The following is a 21,092-nucleotide window of genomic DNA, read 5'->3' on the forward strand; positions in this document are numbered from 1 at the left end:
CTACACAAGATCGAATCTGTTTAAAAGAGAAACAGAGCTCACACAAAGGTGATCCCAGCACTCGCAGCACTAGGGAAGTAGAGACAGGAGCGATATGGCTGGGCAGAGAGAGGAATATAAGGGGAAGAGACAGGAACTCAGTGGAGTGTGGAGTCTGAGGTTGGAGCAGAGCATTGCCGGATCTCCCCTTTGTTTGTCTGAGCCTTGGTAGAGGTAAGGTCTCTCTAGTGGCTTGGCTGCTTTGCTTTTCTAATCTTCAGCTTGAACCCCAATCTCTCTCTCTCTCAGTCTGGGTTTTTATTGTTTGTGCCATAAGGTTTTATCATAAGCAGGAATGAACTACTTTGTCTTTACTATAAGGTTTTCAAGGCTAAGATGGAGGCGGGTGATTAATTCTCTGAGTTTGAGACCAGCCGGGCTACACAGAGAAACCCTGTCTTTTTTTTAATTTTTAATTTTTTTTAATGATTTATTTAACTTTATTTTATGTGCATTGGTGTGAAGGTGTCAGATCTCATGGAACTGCATTTTCAGACAGTTGTGAGCTGCCATGTGGGTGCTGGGAATTGAACCCGGGTCCTCTGGAAGAGCAGTCAGTGCTCTTAACCGCTGAGCCATCTCTCCAGTCCCAGAGAAACCCTGTCTTGAAAAATAAAAACACAGTGAAGTAACCCAGAGACAGAAAGACAAATATAATATACACTCACTAGTAAGTGACTTTTAGACATTAAGCAAAGAAAAACCAGCCTACAGTTCTCAATCCCAGAGAACCTAGACAACAAAGAGGACCCTAAGAGAGACATACATGGATCTAAGCTACACGGGAAGTAGAAAAAGACAAGATCTCCTGAGTAAAATTGGCAGTGTGGGGACCATGGAAGAGGGTAGAAGGGGAGGGCAGAGGAAGGAAAGGAAGTGGAGAAAAATATATAGCTCAATAAAAACAATAATAAAAAAGAAAAACAAACAAAAATTGGAGGGGGGAGTCCAGGACAGTGATTGAATGGAACAGGACTTGCTTGGCATACACTAGGCTGTAGGGGCTGTTCTCAGCACCATGACAAAAAAGTATTTGAAAGTCAACTTTGATGGGACTCATCCACCTGTAACCCCAGTGCTCAGAGGCAGGAGGATTCAGGAGTTCGAGATTGTCCTGAGCTAGAGAGTAAATTTGAGGCCATCCTGGGGCTATAAGAAACGCAGACCCTGCTGAGCAGTGGTGGTGCACACCTTTAATCCTATTAAGGAGGCAGAGGCAGGCGGATCTCTGAGTTTCAGGCCAACCTGGTCTATAAGAGTGAGTTCCAGGACAGGCTCCAAAATCTACACAGAGAAACCCTGTTTTGAAAAACAAAAGAAGAAGAAGAAGAAGGAGGAGGAGGAGGAGGAGGAGGAGGAGGAGGAGGAGAAGAAGAAGAAGAAGAAGAAGAAGAAGAAGAAGAAGAAGAAGAAGAAGAAGAAGAAGAAGAAGTAGTAAGGGAAGTCCAATTTCAAATGTAAAAATTACAAATAAACAGGAAAAAAAATTGGAGAGTTGTCTGACCTTTGAAGGGCAAGAATTTCTCCAAGTTAAGGTGGCTGTCCTTTCTTAATCTGGTTGGTTCCTCCCTCAGGAGCATGGAAGGACGGGTAAGAATAGGCCCAGCAGGAAATCCAGGCCCTAAGTGCTGCTGGGTAGCCCAGGGCTGCACAGTTTGCAAGTGGGAGGGCCTGGGAACGTGCTTGGCTTCAAACCTCCAGGGCCTGTCTCAGTCTGGAGACTGCAAGTGGGGGGGGGAGGGATGAGGGAAATACCAGCCCCGGGGACAAGCCTAGCCCGGTGGGGGTTGTGCAGCTGGTGTGAATAGGAAGCGGGCTTTGGGGATGGCTCTCCTAGGAGCCCAGTTAGCACCCAGATCTTTGGCTCCAGCCGGCCTGGAAGGGGTCAATTCGGGGTCGTCAGCTAGTAAATATAGACCCAGGGAAGGAAGCCAGGAGGTTCTGCCCGACAATGACCTCTTCCTGAAGGCTGAGGAGGGTAGGGAGGTCTTGTATGCCTGCATCCTCCTTTCCAGGGTAGCCAACACCCTGGTCCAGGAGCATCCTAAAACTGCAGGAAGCGTGGGCTAGGGGTGGGGTGGGGGACGGATTTTAAAGGGGATCGGAGTGAGGGTTAATAGAAAGTTGCTCAAGAGATATTGTTCTGGGATGAGACATGAGGGCGAGGGAGAGAGGCTGCGCTCATGGGCAGCGGCTGGAAAGCTAACTTCCTCTCTCGGCCTCAGTGTCCTTCAGTCAGTGACTGCCCTCAAAGCCTCCATCCAGCTTTGGATCTAGGACACAGAGAGAGGAGTTACGAATGCAAAGGGCAGGGTCTTCCGACAGCCCCTTTCCCCACCCCACCAGTCAGGTTTTGCTTACTCAGTGGACGAAGGTTGTACAGAGTTCAAATTCATCTCTGAATTCTGCAGCCACCCAAGAGGAACCGCCCCTCCTCGTGCTTAGGGCCACGCCCAGCATGATTCTAGTGTCCGGAAAGACTGAAGTCCTACAAGGGTTCCACCTAATGCCATTTGGTCCAGTCAAGACCTCTGAGGCACCCCCAGTTCTGAGACAACTTCAAGCGAGGCATCCCCTTAACACAGACGTATTTATTGGCAAAACCTATTCCCAAGCACGGCGGGGAAGGGCACTGGCGGAGTGGGTGGCACAACCCCTCTCTTAGGCAATGTTCAAGAAGCAGGGCAAGGCAGGAGGGGGCAGGGGTGTGACCATTGGCAGCACCAGCAGCTCCCCACAAGGCGGGGTCTGTGCTCAGCAAGTGATTTCTTTCCTTGTACAGTGTCAGTCAATCCTGGCAACTCCCCTACAAAGTAGGTACCATTCTGATCCTCGGTTCTCGGATGAGGAAACAAGCCCAGTGTGGTGATGGGGGCTGGAGGCAGGAACAGTTTCCAGAGACCCCTGAGAATCTTCCATTGGGGCCTCTTGCTGACTGTTCTCTCAGATTTTTCTGTTTCATTTCTTACAACTTTTGGTTCTTTCAACTCTTTTTTTTTTTAATATTTTTGTTTTGTAAAAAAAAAATAGATCTTTATCTACGTCCGGAGCAAGCCACTGTCTCCTACTCCAATAGGTAAAACCTTGGGTTTCCCCCAAGATTCAGTTTAGTTGGGGTTGGACACAGCAGGTCTCTCACGGTGGCTGGGAACATGGACAAAACCAAAGCACAGAAGAAGCACTTAGAAAATACAGTTAGCCAGGCAGTGGTGGTGCACGCCTTTAATCCCAGCACTCAGGAGGCAGAGGTAATTTCTCTGTGAGTTTGAAGTCAATCTGGTCTATAGAGTGGGTTCCAGGACAGCCAGGGCTGCACAGAGAAACCCTGTCTCGAAACAAAACAAAACAAAAAACAACCCACGCCCACCCAAGAAAGGAAAAAAAAAACAACAAAAAATACTAGTAAAAGAAAATACAGTTAATAAATTATAATCCTCCCGTCCTCCCTCCATCCCCATCCAAGTCCAGAGCAGACTTGTGTATGACCCCACAACGAGGTAGGGGCTTGACCTAGTCCCCTCTGTGCACTCCAGGTTCAGGGTCCCAAGTAGGTAGCTATGGAATGAATGAACGAACGAACAAATGAATGAGTGTCTGGCAGGTAGAAACAAGCACTTGGGAATCTGAGCCCCAGTCCCTCACTTGGTCCTTGCTCTCACCAGGATGCCTCTCTGGGTGTAGAGGAGAGGGTCTTGGCATGGGGCTGGGGCAGAGAAGGGAAGGGAGGAAGTCGTCAGGGGTATTTTTGAGCAGGGAAGGAGGATGCATGGAAGATGGAGGACAGAGCCGTGCCCTCCAGGTCAGGAGGCCGTGGCTCAAGTCCCACTGCGTAGTCCAGAGGCTGTGTGACCTCAGGCAGGCTCAGAAAACGAGGACAGCTGTTGAATGGTCCTTTCACGTTTGCCACTGGTCCTCAGATACCATGTGGTTACGTGGGCATTATTAACATGGTATACATTTTATAGAGCAGGAAGCAGAGGCCAGAGAGGTCAAGGGGCTTACATAAGGCCACGCAGCTAGCAGGGACTTGAAAACTGCCCTCTGTATCTCCCCTTTGCTATTTATAGCTATGCCGTGAAGGGAGGAGGCTCAGACTTAACTTTTCCAGCATGGAACCCATAGAGTCTCGAGAGACGGTGACCCCAATTCCCTGATGTGGCTTCTGGTCATCTTCGGTCAGAAAGTCCAGTGTGCCTTAGGTAGAGTGTTTCCTAGACAACCCTTCTTCCTTCCCCACCCACAAATGCTCTTCCTGGGAGGGTGGGAAAGTGGAAGGGTTGGGGGCCTGGGCTGCCCCTCACACAGGCATGGGCACTTCGTCATATTCATCCAGACCTTCCTCCTCGTCAAAGGTCACTTTGGCATCATCACCATCCAGCTAAAGGGGAGGGAGGGAGAAGGCATGAGAGACTGGACAGGATGAGACCTTTCTGGGACTTCAGAGGCATGTCTGGAGTTAGGAACCAGCCCGGACAAGTCTTGTGCCCTCCCTACAGTGTAGGGTTGGTCTGGAGGAGTGGCTTACATAGGTGGCCACTGCGGGGTCTGGTGAAAAGGACCCACAGAAAGGTGGGCAGGGGATCCCCTCACCATGGCAGCCCTAGCCCAGCACTGAATGTCCCTAATGCCTTGAGGGATGGCAGGACTGTCTGCCCACTAGTGCATGTGGAACACACCCTGTGCACCTCATAATGCTTTCCACCTGTCATTATTCCTCCCTGCGCTCGTGAGGCACAGAGAAATGAGGTCACTCGCTCACATACGAGGACACAGCAGACCAAGACTGAGACAAAGGCTCTGGACACAGACTTTTTTTTCTCTTTAAGACGGGGTCTTATGTAACTCGGGCTGGCTTTGAACTGTGTGGCCAAGGATGACCTAGAATTTCTGATTCCCTTGTCTCTACCTCCCTAGTGCTGCGATTATAGGCGTGTGCCTTCATATACAGTTTCTGTGGTGCTGGGAATCGAACCCAGGATTCCGTGCATGGGAGGTAAGTCTTCTACCAGCTGAACTACATGTCTATGCCCAAACCCACAGCTCTCTACTGTCTCCCAGTCCAAGACGTGCCCTCCACGCTATCGGACTTTCTGCTGTGCCCCTCCATCCCCTGTCCTCCCATCCAGGGCCCCACGACTCACACACTGGAGTTCCAGCCCACTGAAGATGAGGGGCAGCAGGAAGCGACGCAGAGGCACAGTGAGGATAAGGACAAAGGGCAGGGCCAGCGAGGCAGAGGTGGACTTGACCGCCCACAGCGCTGCCAGGCAGATGATCTGGATGACCGTGAAGAGGTGCATGCGCCAGGTCTTCACCTGTGGGGAAGCCGAGGTCAGTGGCTGCCCTCTTCTGACACTCCTGCCCCACCCTGGCTGGACGGCTTCAAAGCCACGTACCCTCTTGACAAAGGGGACATCGGGGTGGTACTTGGGTGGCTTGAACAGAAGTAAGATGCGGTCAAAGAGCTGGATGCCACTGAGGGATGTGACTCCCATGTACAGGAAGATGCCGAACAACACCGCCAGGGGGATGCGAGACAGGATGGGCTCCATTAGGATGGACAGACCTGTGTGTGGAGAAGACACTCTCTTAGTTCAGGTCACCCCAAGGACCAGCACCAACAGGGTTTAGCTCATATTTGGGACTGACCATGAAACCACAGTGCCATGACCCTTTTCTGCAATAGCTGTTTATAGGCTCAGCGGTGAACAACTTCTAACACTATGCTTCCAAAGGGTCATACTCCTGCCTCCTGCCTTCCACCCGCTCCCGGAGCCTAGTGGGGGCAGTCACAATGGCCAGAGGAATCTGTCTTTCTCCTCGGTACAGAGTGCCTCCATCATCCTCTACAGAAGGAAAGAGAAGAGGAAGGAATCTTTGGATCTCCCCATCAGTGACTACAGCGCTGCTCACCCTACTGGACTCAGCTGCTCTAGAACCCTCTGGAGCTCAGAGACTCTCCACTTTCCTTTAGACTGAGCCGTGAGGTCAGCCCTAGAACAACTGATCTGTGCAGATAGGGAAAACTGAGGCCCAGAGGCCAGGGAAGTTACCCAGTCAACAGCAGGGCAGGGGGAAACCCCACAGTCTATTACATTTCTTTTGGTTACACTTGTGGAGGCAGGGATAGAGGAGGAGGCAGGGGTGGAGAGGAGGCAGGGATGGAGGAGGAGGCAGGGGTGGAGGCAGGCTCTGATCTGGAAAGCCCAGCAGTGCAGTCCTACCCTACACAAACACCCATCACAGTGTCCCAGGGCCCTTTAGCCTTATCACTTCTGCTAGAGCCCCGCCTGTAAGTAACGGGGGCTGGGAAGGCATGCGTAGCTGGTGTGTAGGGACTTGGACCTCCTCACTTCTGCTAGAGCCCCTCCTATGAGTAACGGGGGCTGGGGAGGCATGAGCAACTGGTGTGTAGGGACCTGGATACGGAGTAGATGGGATGGAAGTTCTGTCCCCAGTACCAAGAGAGGGAGTCAGGATTAGTTAGACAGGGAAAGATGGTAGAGGTGGGACCCCTAAGTGGGAGGAGGTCCCCAACCCTAAGACCAGGGGCTAGGAGGGAGTGGAACAGGGAGGCAGGGGCATGGCCAGTCTCACTTACCCACAAGCACAGAGACCAGGAGCCCACTGATCCGCTGCTCCTTGACCTCTTGGACCTGAGCTGCAGCCCCTGGACCGCTGGCTTTCCCCATGACTGTGAGGGCATTAGCGTGGGTAACGGAACGCACAGTGGTGGCACTGAGCCAGGGCATCCCGAAGAGGGCAGCCACCCCACCCATGCCAACGACCAGCAGCAGGTCCAGGTGGAAGCCGGATCCCTTGATCACCTTGCGCTCGGGTTTGCTGACAATCAGCCTAGGGTGGAAGGAAGTCTGGTCAGCTGGGACCGCCTGAGGCCCCTCTTACTGTCTCCACACTGGTGTCCCTCTGAGCCTTTTGGATTTCGGTTCCCATTTCCCTTTGACCTCCTGGCTCCCTCCCTCTGGTTATTTGAGAATTCAGACTCTTGAGGGCTAGAAGTCTTCGGAACAACCTTAGGCATTCTTGCCCAAGTTGAGAACCTTGCCTGTTTAGGCTCCTCCCAACATCCAGCAGCTCAACTCATAGCTTACATGGTCTTCAAATGATGCCACCCCAGAGGCCACAAAACTCGGACTTGCCTCTGCTGGTCCATCCCTCTCATCAGCTAGCAGAGGACCACCGATCAGTCTCCTGTTGGCCCAGAGCCTGCTCCCCTCCCTGCCTCCAGCCCTCACTGGCCAAGTCTCTATCTTTGTTCTTACGTGGTGATCTGAGACTCAAGGAAGATGAGGATGAAGACAAGCAGGGCAGGCAGGGCAGAAGCAAACATCATCCACAAGGGAAAACGGCCATACAGACCCAGAGGGTGGATGACCCAGCCCCGGGCAGAGGCATTGGACACTTTGAGGCCATCAGGGACTGAGAGTTTCTGTGAGAGGAGACAGTTGGTGAGAATGTGGGGCCCTGTAGATAGGGAGAGGTGGGGCTTGGGAATTCAAGGGCCTGGGGCAGAGTTGGGTTGAAGTGCTCAAGGACTTGCTTATATTGAACATTTACTCTGCTCCAAGCTACTTCTCTAAGCCCTTGTGTGTATCTTTTCATCTCAGTATTACAGATGAGGAAACAAGAGCAGAAAGGTTGTTATAGCTTGCCCCAAGCTGCACAAAGACCTGCCCGGCCTAAAGGCATTCTATCCTACTGCCCTGGGCAAAGGCATAAGAAGGGCAATGTGGCCTGGGCTCTTGCTTTGGCTAGCATGGTCCTGAGGGGCTAGTGGAAGACCAAGGATGGTCTACCTGGCAGGGCATGGGGAGGGAAAGGAAGTGAAGGTTTAGGGCGGCATGGCAGAGGATGAGGAGGAGTCACCTGGGTGTAAGTGTCCTTGACGAAGGAATCCACCACGACCATTATCAGGATGGAGATGGGGACCCCAAAGTCCCCGATGACTCTACGCAGCTGTGGGCAGATGAAGCAACCAGTTGTGTCCACATCCTACGCCCTACCCGTTTTCCTTCCCATCCCACCTCTACCAGGGATTATGCTTAATCCAAGGGGTCCATCAAGAACTAATGACAGTCCTTACTCCAACTATCCCCGCCTTCCCTTTTCCTCTGCCCACTCCCTGCCCTGACTCCACTTTTCATCCCTCTCCCAAAAACTCTCTGTCTCTGGTTCCCTGCTGGATCTTGGTGCTGAGCAGAGATGGCGTTGCCTGCAACATGAACCCTGATTCAGCAGAGGGCCGCTGAGCCCTGGTATTGGGAATGGAGAGTTGGGGTAGGAAGCAGAGCCAAGGGTACTGGAGAAGCTAGGGGTTGGTGAAGGTGAGGATAGGGGTGCACTGACCTTGCCAGGGAAGTAGGTGCTGTTCTTGAACTTTCGCAGCATCATGGCAAGAAAGAAGGTACCAGCCATGAGCACAAGGGAGAAGAGGGCTGTGTTGGGCACGGGACCCAGAGGTTTGGGCTTCATCACAACAGGGTCATAAGTCTGTTGTAGCGGGTAGTCCTGGAAAATCTGTAACAGAAAAACAAAGCGTTGGGTTCCCTCCCAAGACTTGGCTTGAACTAGACAGTATCAGATAAGTTGACTGGGCACAATCATCCATCTCTCTTTCTATCCATCCATTCATCCATAAATCCAGACATCCATCTACCCATCTACTCCCCACACAACCGTCATCCACCCATCATCCATCCACCCATGTATCCATCCATCTGTCAGCCTTCTTCCTCATCTGACATATTAACCAGCTTGGTTTTCATGGATGAAGAACAAGTTAGCGTGTGTGGGAAGGGTAGAAGGAGCAATAAGCATGCATGTATGGGTACATGTGTTCAGCTTTGTTTAGAATGTGAGAAGGCACACAATGTGGGAGGCAGCAATAAGTCACAAAAAGAGCTTAGGGAGTTGGTGACAGCAACAGCATTTGCCTAGCATGCAAGAGGTTTGATCCCCAGCACAATAAACAAGCAAATAAATGGGTCACCTTTTTGTTTGCTTGTTTGTTTTGTTTTTTTGAGACAGGGTAGCTTTGGTTGTCCTGTGTAGCTTTGGTTGTCCTGGAACTCACTCTGTAGACCAGGCTGGCCTTGAACTCACAGAGACCCTCCTACCTCTGCCTTTGAGTGCTGGGATTAAAGGCGTGTGCCAGCACCAGCACCAGCACCAGCACCAGCACCAGCTGAGGTGACCCTTTTTTTCATAGATAGTGCAGATGTGGAGGCAGGTGAAGCTTTTGGAGGATGGGGCAAACGAAGGAGGCAGAGGCCCTGTAGGGTTATGGAGGTCAAGTTCAAGAGAGCACCAGCACCAGCACCAGCTGAGGTGACCCTTTTTTTCATAGATAGTGCAGATGTGGAGGCAGGTGAAGCTTTTGGAGGATGGGGCAAACGAAGGAGGCAGAGGCCCTGTAGGGTTATGGAGGTCAAGTTCAAGAGAGGAAAGCCTAGAGCGTCCGCTATCTCACTGCGCCTGATTTCCCAGGCTGTCCTATACATAGTGGCCACTAGTCATATGCTGTGTAGTCATGAATATGGACAAGTTTATATACAGGTGTCTTCCCTTATACAATCCCCCTGCCAAATCATAACGTGAACAATGAGTCACCAGCCTTTACAGGGTCATAAGCAACCTAACTGCACAGTCCTAAGTGAACCCAGAAACATACATGTGCCCGTGTTCGTGGTTTTGCATACAGGTGGAAACATGGCTACAGTCATGCTGAACAGACACATACGTGGCAACCCACATGCCGTGTGTGAGTGTGGGCATTCCCCCTGGGCCCCACCTTGATCAGCTTGGAGAAAGTCTCATAGATGAAGATGAGGGAGATGAGGAAGGAGAAGATCTCCTGGGTGTAGCGGGAGATGAATCGGACCAGAAAGCTGCCTTCAAAGGCCACCACCAACAACACCAACAGAATGAGCCAGAATCCAATCCATGCGCGGCCCACGATATACTCCAGGTTGTTGTTTTCACAGAACTGCAGGCAGTCAGACAGAGGAATTCGGGTCAGACAGATCTAGGCTTAGCCACCTTGTGAGCATCAGACAGGTGGGCTAGGGTCAGCTACAGGGTTGGGGTCGGTGTGGGGCTACCGAGAAGAAGGCTTCCTCAAACACCAGCAGGGGTCCCGAGAAGCCAAGCACCAGCAGGGGCTGTGCCGCCAGGAGAGCAAAGACAATGCCTTGTACCGCTGTAGAGATGAGCAGCTCCGAAACCCCCATCAGGTTCCGGGTCTTCTCTCCTGTGGGAAAAAGCCACACAAGAGTCCAGATGGGAGAAATTATTTCCAAGGAGCGAGAGTAAAGTCACGGGGCATCATGTGAGCGTACAGAGCATCAGATTGGGTCAGAGGTGGGGAGGTGAAGGTCAGAGGGTTAGAGGTGGATATTAGAGGGGGGGACCATAATTGTCACTGACCCATGAGGCCACCGAAGGTGACAGCAGGTGACAGGGCAGCAAAGTAGATGAAGATGACGGCAGCCAGGACCTGGGGGCTGAGCGCATCTGTGATGTCACTCAGATAGTAAGGATAACGGCGCCGGATGTCACGTATCAGGCCTCCAAAGATCCGGCCTGTTCGCTGTAGAGGGTCATCCACACCACCGGGGCCTCCTGGGCCCCCATTCAAGTCTGTCGTAGAGAATAGGAACATGGTCAGAGGGACCAACAGGAATGGCCGGGGTGACAGGGAAGCACAGGGACAGATGCTAGGTGTGTCTGATAGGTAAGGGGCACTGCGCTGGGGGTCCAGAGGCTCATGGGGCATCAGGAAGTCCCATTGAGGACAGAACAGGTACCTAGGGTCTTGTATAAGGCAGGGTCTGGCTTGGCGGCACTGGGCAGGTAACGCCTTCTAAGCAGTTCCTTCTGCACGGGTACCAGGTTGAGCAGAGCTTGTTCTGAAGGGGCGTCGGTCGGGGGCAGTACCAGGCTACAGTCCAGGAAACCCTCCAGGGAGCTCACCAGCTCTCCTCGGCTCTGTGCCAGGTAGGCAGTTGTGCGGAACACCTACAGGCAGGAAAAAGGGTCCGGACACTGGGACTGTAGACAAGAGGCCCCAGGGGAGCAGTCAACCAAATGACACCTGCCTGTAGTCTAAGCACTCAGGAGGGGGAGATAGGAGGCCTGCCTTAAGTTTGAGGCCATCCTGGACTGCATAGCAAGCTACAGGCTAGCAAGAGCTACAAGGTAAGATCTTGTCTCAAAGACTTGAAGGCTGGACATGTATAGTCAGGGACCAGTCACCAAAATCCTGGCTGTCATTGTAGGGTCTGGTTCTTTCTGTTCCCTCAGACCTCTAAGGACCAGCTTTAGGGAGACAGGCACCCTGGGTGGGGAAGGAGGAGCTAAAGTATCCCAGGTGGGCTAGGCAAGGACACAGCAGGTTGGGCCAACACTGGTCACAGTGGGCCAGGCTGGACCGGAGTAGACTAGCCAGCCCAATGCAAGCCAGGATAAGACTGGACCAGCCAGGCCAGAAACAGGCAGAATTCAACCCAATGGATCCAAATAGTGAATTTAAAGTCAGCTAGGCCAGGTCAAGGGGGAGAGGTGTCTTCTTCTTCCCGCCCACCAGCTCCCTGGCAAAGCTCACTCTTTCTGTCATCAGGGTGGCTGCAGCCCGGCCCAGCTGGGTGTAGTCGACGTGGGGAGACTCAGGTCCCAGCAGAACAAAAAGGAAGCGCACAGGCTCTGGCAGCTCCAGGTCCTCCAGCTGCACAGCCTCCTTCAGCCTCACGAGGCCCAGGACAGACTTCTCCAGAAAGTTAGCACAGCCTGTGGGAGGCACCAGATGGTAAAGCCAGGTCTCTAGGACTCCCCGAGGGAGCTGCCCAGGGCCTGAAGCGGGGGTCTGTGGAGGGGAAGAGCTCTTACCCACTAGGACCAGTGTGGTTTCTGAATCTGGGGGAATCTTCAGAATCCCAGATGGTGAGGATCCTTCTGGGACCCCCTCTGCCTGTGGGAAGGAAGGTGTGTAAGGGGATCCTGAGGTCACAGGGAACCTAGGAGGCCTGAGCATCTGGCCTTTGCCTCTCCCAGCCCCTCTCACTCCCAACCTCATTCTGGCCTCACCTGTCCACAGTACAGCTTGGTCTCCAGTGATGGTTCTTGGGGAAGGAGGGGCTCAGAAGGGCCCCCAGAGCGGGTCAGGACGGCAGGCTTCACGCCCTCCAGAGCCTTTAAGTCCTCAGCACGGCTGCGGAACACACAGGTGACATAAGCAGAGCGAGCTATGCGGGCTGAATTTTCCATAAAGGGAGACTAGGCTGGGCAGGACAAAGGTGAACACCCAGTGGAATTTCCCAGGGACCACACTAGAGAGACCCTAGAGAAGGAAAATCAGAGCCTCCTCTTACAGGACAGCGCGGGTGGAGGTAGGTGGCCCTGTCTAGGAGGTCTAGATGGGAGCAGGAATGGGCAGAAGGGGCCTCAAGACCATGCTCTCTCTATAAGTGTGAACTTGAAGTCATGGTCTCCATTTGGGAGTGTCAGACAGATGTAGAAGCTATGGTAGAGGAAGAGTCCCCTCTTTCTGCTGGGGTGGGGTTCATCTGGAGTTGAGGAAGGGTAGGAAGACTTTGGGGTAGAGGGCGGGGATGAGCCCATGGGATGGGAAGGCCATGCAGGTCCCGGCAGGCAGGCAGAGCACCTGCGTTTGAGCAGCAGAGCCCGGAGCAGCTCGTCTCGGTCCTGAGGCCGGATCTGGTCATCAAAGATGAAGCTGTCTAGGAGCTTGTTGGCCACCCCGGCCAGGGATGTCTCTGCCAGGTCCAGGAGGACGGTGCCTGCAGGCAGCAGAGGGGGAGATGAGTGGCTGCGCAGTGCGGCCCCAGCAAGCCTCCTATGCAGCAGCCACAGAGGGCCCGGCAGGACTTACCTTTGGAGAAGACTTTCTGCAGTTCAAGAAGGCTCCAGAAGGTGAGGTAAGACAGATGTGGGCGGCCCCACACACCATCCTCTCGTAGGTTTTCCTCCAGCCCTATCCAGTGCGCTGCCTCCACCCACTGTAGCTCCTGGTTCCTCTGGTCCATCATCAGTTCCTGCAGCTCCACATAGACCTGAGGCCCACAGCCTGAGTTAGTCCATCAGGCCCCAGGCAAGCCCATGGGGAAACCGGAAGCTTGGATCCTGAGGGCACTTAGCTCTAAGCTAGGCTTAGAAAAGGCACTGGGCCCTGAAAGGATCAGGACAGATCTGCTCGGGGCATAGGGAGATGTGCAAGGGGCCTGGGGGACTGGCCCACCCCGCTGGATCCATGTCTCATCCTCCTCAGCAAGCCATTACTATATTTCAGAAGAGGCATGAACCTCTGGACCAAGAGATGCCTCAAGCAGCCACTCGGTCGGAAAACTGTGGCCTGGTGAATGAGGCTGAAGGGGCTTGGGAAGTCATTGGGATCAGTCTCCTGACTTGTACCATCCTGAGTCAGACACAGTTTAGGAACCCAAATCCTTCCTTCCTTCCTTCCTTCCTTCCTTCCTTCCTTCCTTCCTTCCTTCCTTCCTTCCTTTCTTCCTTCCTTCCTTCCTTCCTTCCTTTCTTCCCTCTCTTCCTTTTTCTTTTCTTTTCTTTTCTTTTCTTTTCTTTTCTTTTCTTTTCTTTTCTTTTCTCTTTTTTGAGCCTGTCCTGGAACTAGCTCTTGCAGACCAGGCTGGCCTCGAACTCACAGAGATCTGCCTGCCTCCCGGGTGCTGGGATCACATCCTGGCCAGGACCCAATTTCTTAACTAGCTAGGCAGTCTGGTATTCAGTGGGGACTTGGATGCTGGGGCAGAGGAGAATGTGCCCTTGATTCTATAAGTTCCCGGTGAGTATCTAGCCCCACGAGGCCTTGAAGCCCTGCTTAGTCCTCAGCAGTCTGTCCAGGGAAGTCAGAAAGGGCCATTTCCCCATTAGCGAGCACGCCCCTTTCCCATCCACTGATGTCCAAGGATGATCCCTCCATCCTGCTTGTTGCGGGAGGGTCTCCTCCAGCCTGATTCTCCTCCTATCCCTTTTCATGGGATGTAAGGGATCTCAAGGCAACTTGAGAAAGACTGGAGTCTGGGTCCTCACCTGACTGGAGCTTCGGCGTGATGTGGAGGTGGTGGTTGGGATGTAGTCTGTGGCTGCCGGCTCTGTGGGAAGAGCTAAAAAACCCAGGGTTAGTTAGCACTGCCTGTGGCATGGCCTGTCACTCGGACCCTGCTGTACTACTTCCAGGGAGCCAAAGGAACCCAGACACATCCTTCCACTGCCCCTGGGCTAGGATCCCTGCCCAACCCCACATCCACGCCTGTTCTGGGTCAGCTTGGATCTGCCACTCTTCGAGCCCCTAGCCTGACCCCTCCTCAGTGAGGATCAGGAGAGTCCCAAGTCACAGTATTCAAAACCATCCTAGCACCCCACACACCCCATGTCTGGGACCAGACTTCCTTGCCTCTGCCCACCCGCTCAGCTAACCTGCCAGCTAGTAGCCATTTACCCCACAGCACCCAGATGTGGTGGGCCCCTTATATTGTCCTCATTTCCCAAGGGGGCCTCTTAACTTCAAATCTAATCACTTGCACTTAAACCCTGTTGACAGTAAATAGGTCCCCGCCTCAGGCTCCCCACCTAAGACCTTGGTTAGGCCAAGGAAGGTGGTATGAACTCCTGGGGTCTCTGCTCATAGGGTCCCCACAGTTCTCTCCCATTTCTCAGGGTCTCCAGCTGTCTAGACAGAATGAAGCTTCAGCAACAGACATGCGGCTCGTCCTCCATGCTGATGTGGAACAGACAGGGTAGCCACTGGGTTTGTGTCCTTGTCCCAGACATACCTGGCTGCCCTGTCACATGTGAAAGGAGCCCAACCACCCCAGTCACCTCCTGTGATCATTTCAAACAAAACATTGTTTATCCTTCAATCAGCCAGGATTGTGGGGAGAACTGGTACCAGGGTTGGGGCTGTGGAGCCGGGAAGGACTGGGTCCCCACTGTCCCTAGAGGAAGGCAAGGGCCGGCTCTCACCTTCTGGCTCCTGCATCTGGGCCACAGGGATGTCGAGGTCTCTGTATGCTATCTGTTCTATGACCTCCTCCAATTCGTCTTCGCTGTCCTGATCTGGCATCTCCAGTACTTCCTCATGGTCCTGTGGGAAAAGGCCATCATGGTTGGGTTAAGTGGCTACCCAAGTCCCCTGAGGAGCAGCTCAGGTTGGCTTCCGGAGCTGAAGGAAGGAGCCCTGCACGGATCAACAGACACTTACTTGCATGTCCCCCATCATGCTGTCCTCAGTGTCCAGTAGTCCTCGGCTATCTGAGCCCCCAGCATAACCCGCACCTCAGGTCCCTGAAAGAGGGGTGCAGGCTAAATGATGCAGTTATATCACCCTCAGTTGGCCTCCTGCTGCTTCTGGGTCCCCCTAAGGGAGCTGACTTTTAGTATTAGGAGAGCCCTGGGGATATGAGATGGATCAGATGGAGGCAGAGGACATGGAGGAAGACATTGAGTTTGTAGGTGTATGGATATGTGGGCTGAAAGACAGGCGGCATCAGCATGGCTGCCTTCTTCTTCGTGCATTTGAGACAAGTCAAGTGGCGTGATGTCTAGCTCCAGCCTGTGTCCGCCAGGCCTTACCGAACTTCTCTTTCTGAGTCCCAAGGACTCAGCTAACTCCCAGGGCATGGCCTGTCCCTTCCTCAGGGGGCTTGTCTCCCCTGAGAGTCTCCACAATATAGTCTCTTCTTGAATTGGCTGCTTCTGCCTGTACAACAGGTTGCAGTGTCCTTGGGAGGGGCCCACAGATCCTGAAGGACGTGAGCCTGCTTTCTCCTCTCCATTTGGGGCTGGAGAGATGGCTCAGAGGTTAGGAGCACTGACTGTTCTTCCAGAGGTTCTGAATTCAATTCCTAGCAACCACATGGTGCCGCCTCTCCATTTAAACGCTACCTCCCTGGCTTGTTTAATCCCGTATCTATCCATCACCCACTCTGAGACACACTTTCGGTCTTTCTCTTATCTCGGTTCCAGTATCACCCGTTCCCAGGCCTTCCTCAACCACCCTGCCGGTCCCTGACCCAGTCGGGCATGGTTTCTTCATTGATTTGTGTACAATTAATTTTCTGACACTTCCTTTGGAAAGGAGGACACTTGCAGGTAAAGTCCTCATGGAGTCCGACACCTAACTGGCATCCTATGTCACAGACCAAGCCACAGACCTTGGCCTCCATTTTCTCAAGACAAAGGTGTATCCACACCAGGATGTGGGGATGGTCATCTATTGTGCCAGTGTGTGTGGAGGGACTTTCGTTCTCCTCTCACTCACTGTCACCTAGAACGTTGGGGTGACCAGCATTTGGGTGGGGTCATCAGGGGTAGCCGCTCGGCTGAGCACAAGAGGCTCAGTTAAGCATGCCCTTGCTCTTAAGATGACTTAAGTGGTTTCTACATGGATGGAGCTTAAGAGGCCCCTTGTGCTGGACGCTGCAGAGAGTGTTATAGGAGGAAGAGGAGGACTCAGGTGCAGGGCACAGGGACCTCAGGAGGGGTCTCAAGAGCTGGGCAAAGATGGCCAGGCTGGGCATGAGGAGTAGGCTAGAACAGAGAGATGGGGTGGGGGAGGACAAGGGGGGGTAGAGTGCAGCAAGCAGAGGGGCGACAAGTGGGGGGCAGGGGACAGGGCACAGGCAGCAGAAGATGGAAGGGCAGAGGATGGGGTCCAAGGGTCAGAGGCAGAGGGGTGAAGCGGGGAGAGCAGGAGGGTGGGAGTAGAGCCATGCAGTCATGCAAGGGGGCCATGCAAGGGTCTAGGGCAGGGCGTACATTTAGAAAGAATCATACAGAGAACTTTCTGGGTCTTGTACAGTTCTGAGGTTCTGAGGGGGAGAGGCACTGTCAAGTCCTTGGGAGTGGCAAGTGACAGCCACGAAAGAATTCTCAAGTTCAAGAATGGGACATCGTCTGCTAGGACTTTGTCCTTGGCAGCCCTGGCTATCCACTGTTCCCCTTTCTCCTTGCTGTCTTTTCCATCTTCCTTTCCCAAAACCCCCTACCCTGTTCCTCTATTCTGTCTTCATTTTTCTCTTTTCCTTCTCTGGACCTACCCACACTGCTTTCTGGTTGGGCCTCAGATCCTGAGGTACCAAAAATCCCACTATGGGGGTGGTACTGAGGCCTTGCTTCTCCAGAGGGACAAGATGGCATAGCCAGGGATCCAGAGTTCCAGGCTTGCCTCCCTGACCGTGACCGAACCAAACGCCTTGGGCAGCTCTCAGGTGTCTGTGGTCACCAACTTAGATGCCAACTTCTGGGAACTCAGTCAGAGAGAAGGGAAAGATCAGGAGGGGCCTGGAGCTCAGCTGAGCCTTGAAAGGTGCCCCAGGACCCGGGTTGTCGCCTGTTGTCCCTGCCATGTTAGCGCTGCCCCACTCTGCCTGCAACTGATAAGAGCCTGGCCCCCAGCCAGCAGTGTCTAGGTCTGGAAGAACCCCAAACACCTGGAGGGCCAGCCGTCAGCTGGGTCAGATAAGGGAAGAATGGGGACATCTGGAGCCCAGGAGGTAGAGCCCACCAGCTGAGAAGGCACAGGCGGGAGGGGGACAGATGACAGAGACAGTTCCCTGGTGACACAAGACTACACCTCACAAGCAGCTGTGATGCCCCATCTCTCTCCCAGCCCCCAGAACACTCTGCTAAGCTGAACCCAGTAACGGCAGCGGCAGCATTTGACAAAGCCAAGGTTTAGAGGAGTTCGTCTACTTCAGTGGCACGGGACGTTGACCTCAGAGGCAGGATGAAACCTGGCCTGCAACTCCACGAACTTCTCCCTCTGAGAACCTCCGAGCTGCCTCCCAGAGTTAGAACTTAAGACACAGACTCTGTAGTCAGACCAACTGTGTTCATTATTTAATCTCGGCCATGCAATTTACTACCTCTGTGGGCTCAGGAAGGTAACTGAGCCTCAGGCTTCTGGTTTTGTTTTTTTTTTTTTTTCATCTGTAAAATAAAGCTGGTAAGAGTGATTCTTATATGATAGGCCCTCTGTGCAGACTAAGTCCATGCAGAGAACGCATGGCCTGTGCCTGGCACACAGTCTGTCACCTGCCACAGCCATCCGGGTCAGGCTGGTGATCGTCACCCTTCCTGATTTGCCTCCAGCTCCTATAGAATTAGCTTGAGCTAAGAGGCTGCTGACCCTGAGAGGAGAGGGGCTTTTCCTTTCCCTTTCAATACTCTCTGAGATGGGACAGTGCCAAGCTCCCAAGTAGACCCCCAGAAGTGTCCCATACGGAAATCAATGTTGGCTGGTATATGGTCTCCCAGGTGAGAGATGGGGTGGCCTGAGAATGCCCCACATTTGAAGGAAAGAAGGGCCTGGGAGAAGTGAGGCCTGAGTCCATGGAGCTCGTGGGGCTGGGAGATAGAAAGCAGGTAGAACCCGTGGTGGAATGTCTCAGCTCTGCTTCCATTATGCTCTCCGACCACACACACCACTCTCTATGGAAACTGTCCCTTCATCCTGCCACTGGTTCACTGAGGGACTACTTGCACATGGTCGCATTGCCATCCCACCCACCTGCACCCCCTTGGAGGTTAAGGGTCATACCCCTTGGACACAGATTTAAGCTGACCACCTGCACAAACCCTCAGGACAGATGCCTAAGGACCACCCAGCCACTCCCAGCCCTGCCCTGCCCACCTGCTCAGGAGCCTTGGGGGGTCCTTCGTGAGGTCCTGCCGCTGCTGGTGCCCTGTGCGACTGGCTGAGCTCCCAACCGCTCTAACAGCACCGGCAGGTGCCCTGGGGGAGGCTCCCAAACCCCTGACTCATGCCCTTGCCTCCTAATCTGCCCGCCCCACAGCCGGGAGCCCCTTCCCACCCCACCCCCTTGCCCCGCTCCAACCGGGTGCCCCATAAACAGAGTTATCTCTCACCCACATCTGGGCAGCTGTGCATCAGGCCTACCCCACCCAGCCTGGCCAGCTCCTAAGGCCTTTGGGCCCTTCTGGCCCATGGGGATCCCTCTGCATCTGCCTTCATGGACTGAGGCTTGCGAGCTGAGTTCTCAGGACTTCAGGGGCTCTGGCAGGTAGTCACTGGCCCCTGGACACACGTCTGCCCAGCCTCTGTCCACTCTTCACTCTGGCCAGGTCTTCTCTGGCTCCAAATCTCAGGTCATCTCTTCTACCCATGTCTTCCCTCAAGACTGGCTTTTCCTTGGCAGCCTCCCAAGGCACCCGTAATGGGACCCCATTGAGTCTCTTCTTCTGGTCTCTGACTAGAGTACCTTCAGACCCCACTGGCTCCTGAGAGCTGGCCTCTAGGGGCCACGGCCCTAACCGTCAACCTGAAACAATGTCCGGTCGAGAAAACAACTGTCCCCACACGAGCCCTAGCTCACAAAGCTTCAATGTCTGGGCACACTGGCTCCTCTGTGGCAGCCCAGCCCAGGCCCCTAGGCAGAGCAACTGCATTCTTGGCCCCCGCGCTCTCCTCCCATCTCATCGCCAACAGGGCTGTTCTCTCCCTCGTTGGGGCACCTATCTCTGACTGACAGGTGGGTCCCATTGGGGGTGGGGGAAAGAAGACCAAGTGGGCTACTGTGGACCTGGGGGACGGGAATGCTCTGCCTGGCTCCTTCACTGACTGACTGGCTGTGAGAATCACCACAGCCTCCTGGTCTCTTGGAGCCTTGGTTTCCTCTTCTACCAAGAGACATTCCCAGGAGCGGGGCTGGAGCTCAGTTGGTAGAGTGCTTGTGTAGTCTGCAGCAAGCCCTGCTTTAGATCTCAACAATGCATAGAACTGGGTGGGGCGGGCTCGCTGTACTCCCAACACTCAGGAGGTGTTCTCCCAGAACTCTGTGGCAGAGGCAGGTGGATCAGAAGTTCAAGGTCATCCTCAACTACTACTCACAGAGTTCAAAGCCAGCCTGGGACACTTGAGGAGAGAAAGAGCCTGTGAATAAGAGTGAGCACTCAAGTCTCCCCCGCCCCCACACACGCACAAACCAAGTTCAGGCTCCAACAATAGAAAATTTTAGAGCCCGCCAAATTTAGCTTATCAACTTGTCTCGACCATGAACTTGTGCTGGCTGAATCCCTGCAGACCTAAAGGGACAGAGTCCTCTAGAGTAGAAGGCCTCTGTTGCAGGGACTGTGCTGGGGGTTCAGCTGAAGTCATGCTCAATTTTCTCAAGTGCCCTGTGCAGAGGAAGTACCTAAATTGACAGAGAGGGGATGTGGCTTCCTGTAAGCAAAATGACCAGGGGACAGTACTTCTCCATGCTGGGCACCAAGTCTCTGAGCTCATGAAGCCCTCAGGGTGAGGGGCTTTCTATGCAGCTTTTATTTATTTGTTCTCTCTCTCCTTTATTCTTTTTATTTATTTTTTCCTGGGTGTGGTGGCACATGCCTTTAAACCCAGCATCTAAGAAGCAGAGGCAGGTAGGTGGGTTTCTGTGAGTTCAAGCCTGGCCTGGTCTACATACTGTTTCAGGGGAGCCAGAGATTTGTAGAGAGATCCAGTCTCAATTTTTTTGTTTGTTTTTTTAAATACAGGATTTCTCACAGTTCAGGCTTGTCTTACACTTGCTATGAAGCTGAGGATAACCTTGAACTTCTGCTTCTCAGTTCTGAACTACGGATCTGCAGTACCGTGCCCGTGCCCACTTTGTTCCGTGCTGGGGATCAACTCAGGCTTTGTGTGTGTTGGGCAACACTACCAACCGCATTCCTCAGCCCACTGTTAGTTAGCCTTCCACAGGAAGCCTCGCAGCTCAGACCTCGCTGTCTGCCTCGCCAGGCAGGAGAGGGGCTTCTTGGCATTAGGTGACCTGCACCTTGTAGAGGAGTGAAGAGGAGGAGTAGGGTATTCGCCTGGGGCTGTGATTATTGAGGATGGTGTCCCTTAATAGCCTCATGGCCCCTCTTCCATGCCCTGCTGTCCCAGAAAAGCCACTGATTTTCTGTGGAAGAAACTACTTCCCCATAGACAAGGGACCCAGATTCCCATTATCCCTCCATTCAAGGGGAGTCTCCCACAGTCCAGCTTCTAGAAACAA

The 21,092-nt window shown here is 53.4% G+C and overlaps 1 protein-coding gene across 1 annotated transcript; it reads right to left on the reverse strand.

Moving 5' to 3' along the window:
- Nucleotides 1-3,246: 3,246 nt before the first annotated feature.
- Nucleotides 3,247-18,797, reverse strand: Slc4a1 (solute carrier family 4 member 1 (Diego blood group)). The gene is made up of 20 exons (XM_050156446.1): nt 18,728-18,797; nt 15,296-15,378; nt 15,058-15,178; nt 14,125-14,198; nt 12,947-13,127; nt 12,719-12,854; nt 12,142-12,265; nt 11,944-12,025; nt 11,663-11,844; nt 10,866-11,076; nt 10,486-10,698; nt 10,161-10,309; nt 9,851-10,045; nt 8,407-8,577; nt 7,927-8,016; nt 7,323-7,489; nt 6,641-6,894; nt 5,436-5,605; nt 5,181-5,354; nt 3,247-4,417 (listed from the first exon to the last, which is right to left on the reverse strand). Exons 2-20 carry the CDS (start codon nt 15,311-15,313, stop codon nt 4,337-4,339), a joined length of 2,793 nt encoding a protein of 930 aa, XP_050012403.1. The 5' UTR covers nt 15,314-15,378; nt 18,728-18,797; the 3' UTR covers nt 3,247-4,336.
- Nucleotides 18,798-21,092: the final 2,295 nt, after the last annotated feature.

This window comes from Alexandromys fortis, unplaced genomic scaffold (genome assembly GCF_014885135.2).
Source record: "Alexandromys fortis isolate MF-2015 unplaced genomic scaffold, M_Fortis_MF-2015_v1.1 scaffold_31, whole genome shotgun sequence".
Taxonomy (NCBI): domain Eukaryota; kingdom Metazoa; phylum Chordata; class Mammalia; order Rodentia; family Cricetidae; genus Alexandromys; species Alexandromys fortis.

Bases quoted from the DNA above. Each gene is read 5' to 3' on its own strand.
- Slc4a1 (XM_050156446.1), bottom strand. The intron at 10,046-10,160 runs GTAGCCCCACAC...GACTGCCTGCAG, and splicing joins TTGAGGAAGCCTTCTTCTCG to TTCTGTGAAAACAACAACCT. The intron at 8,017-8,406 runs GTCAGTGCACCC...ATCTGCCCACAG, and splicing joins GCACCTACTTCCCTGGCAAG to CTGCGTAGAGTCATCGGGGA.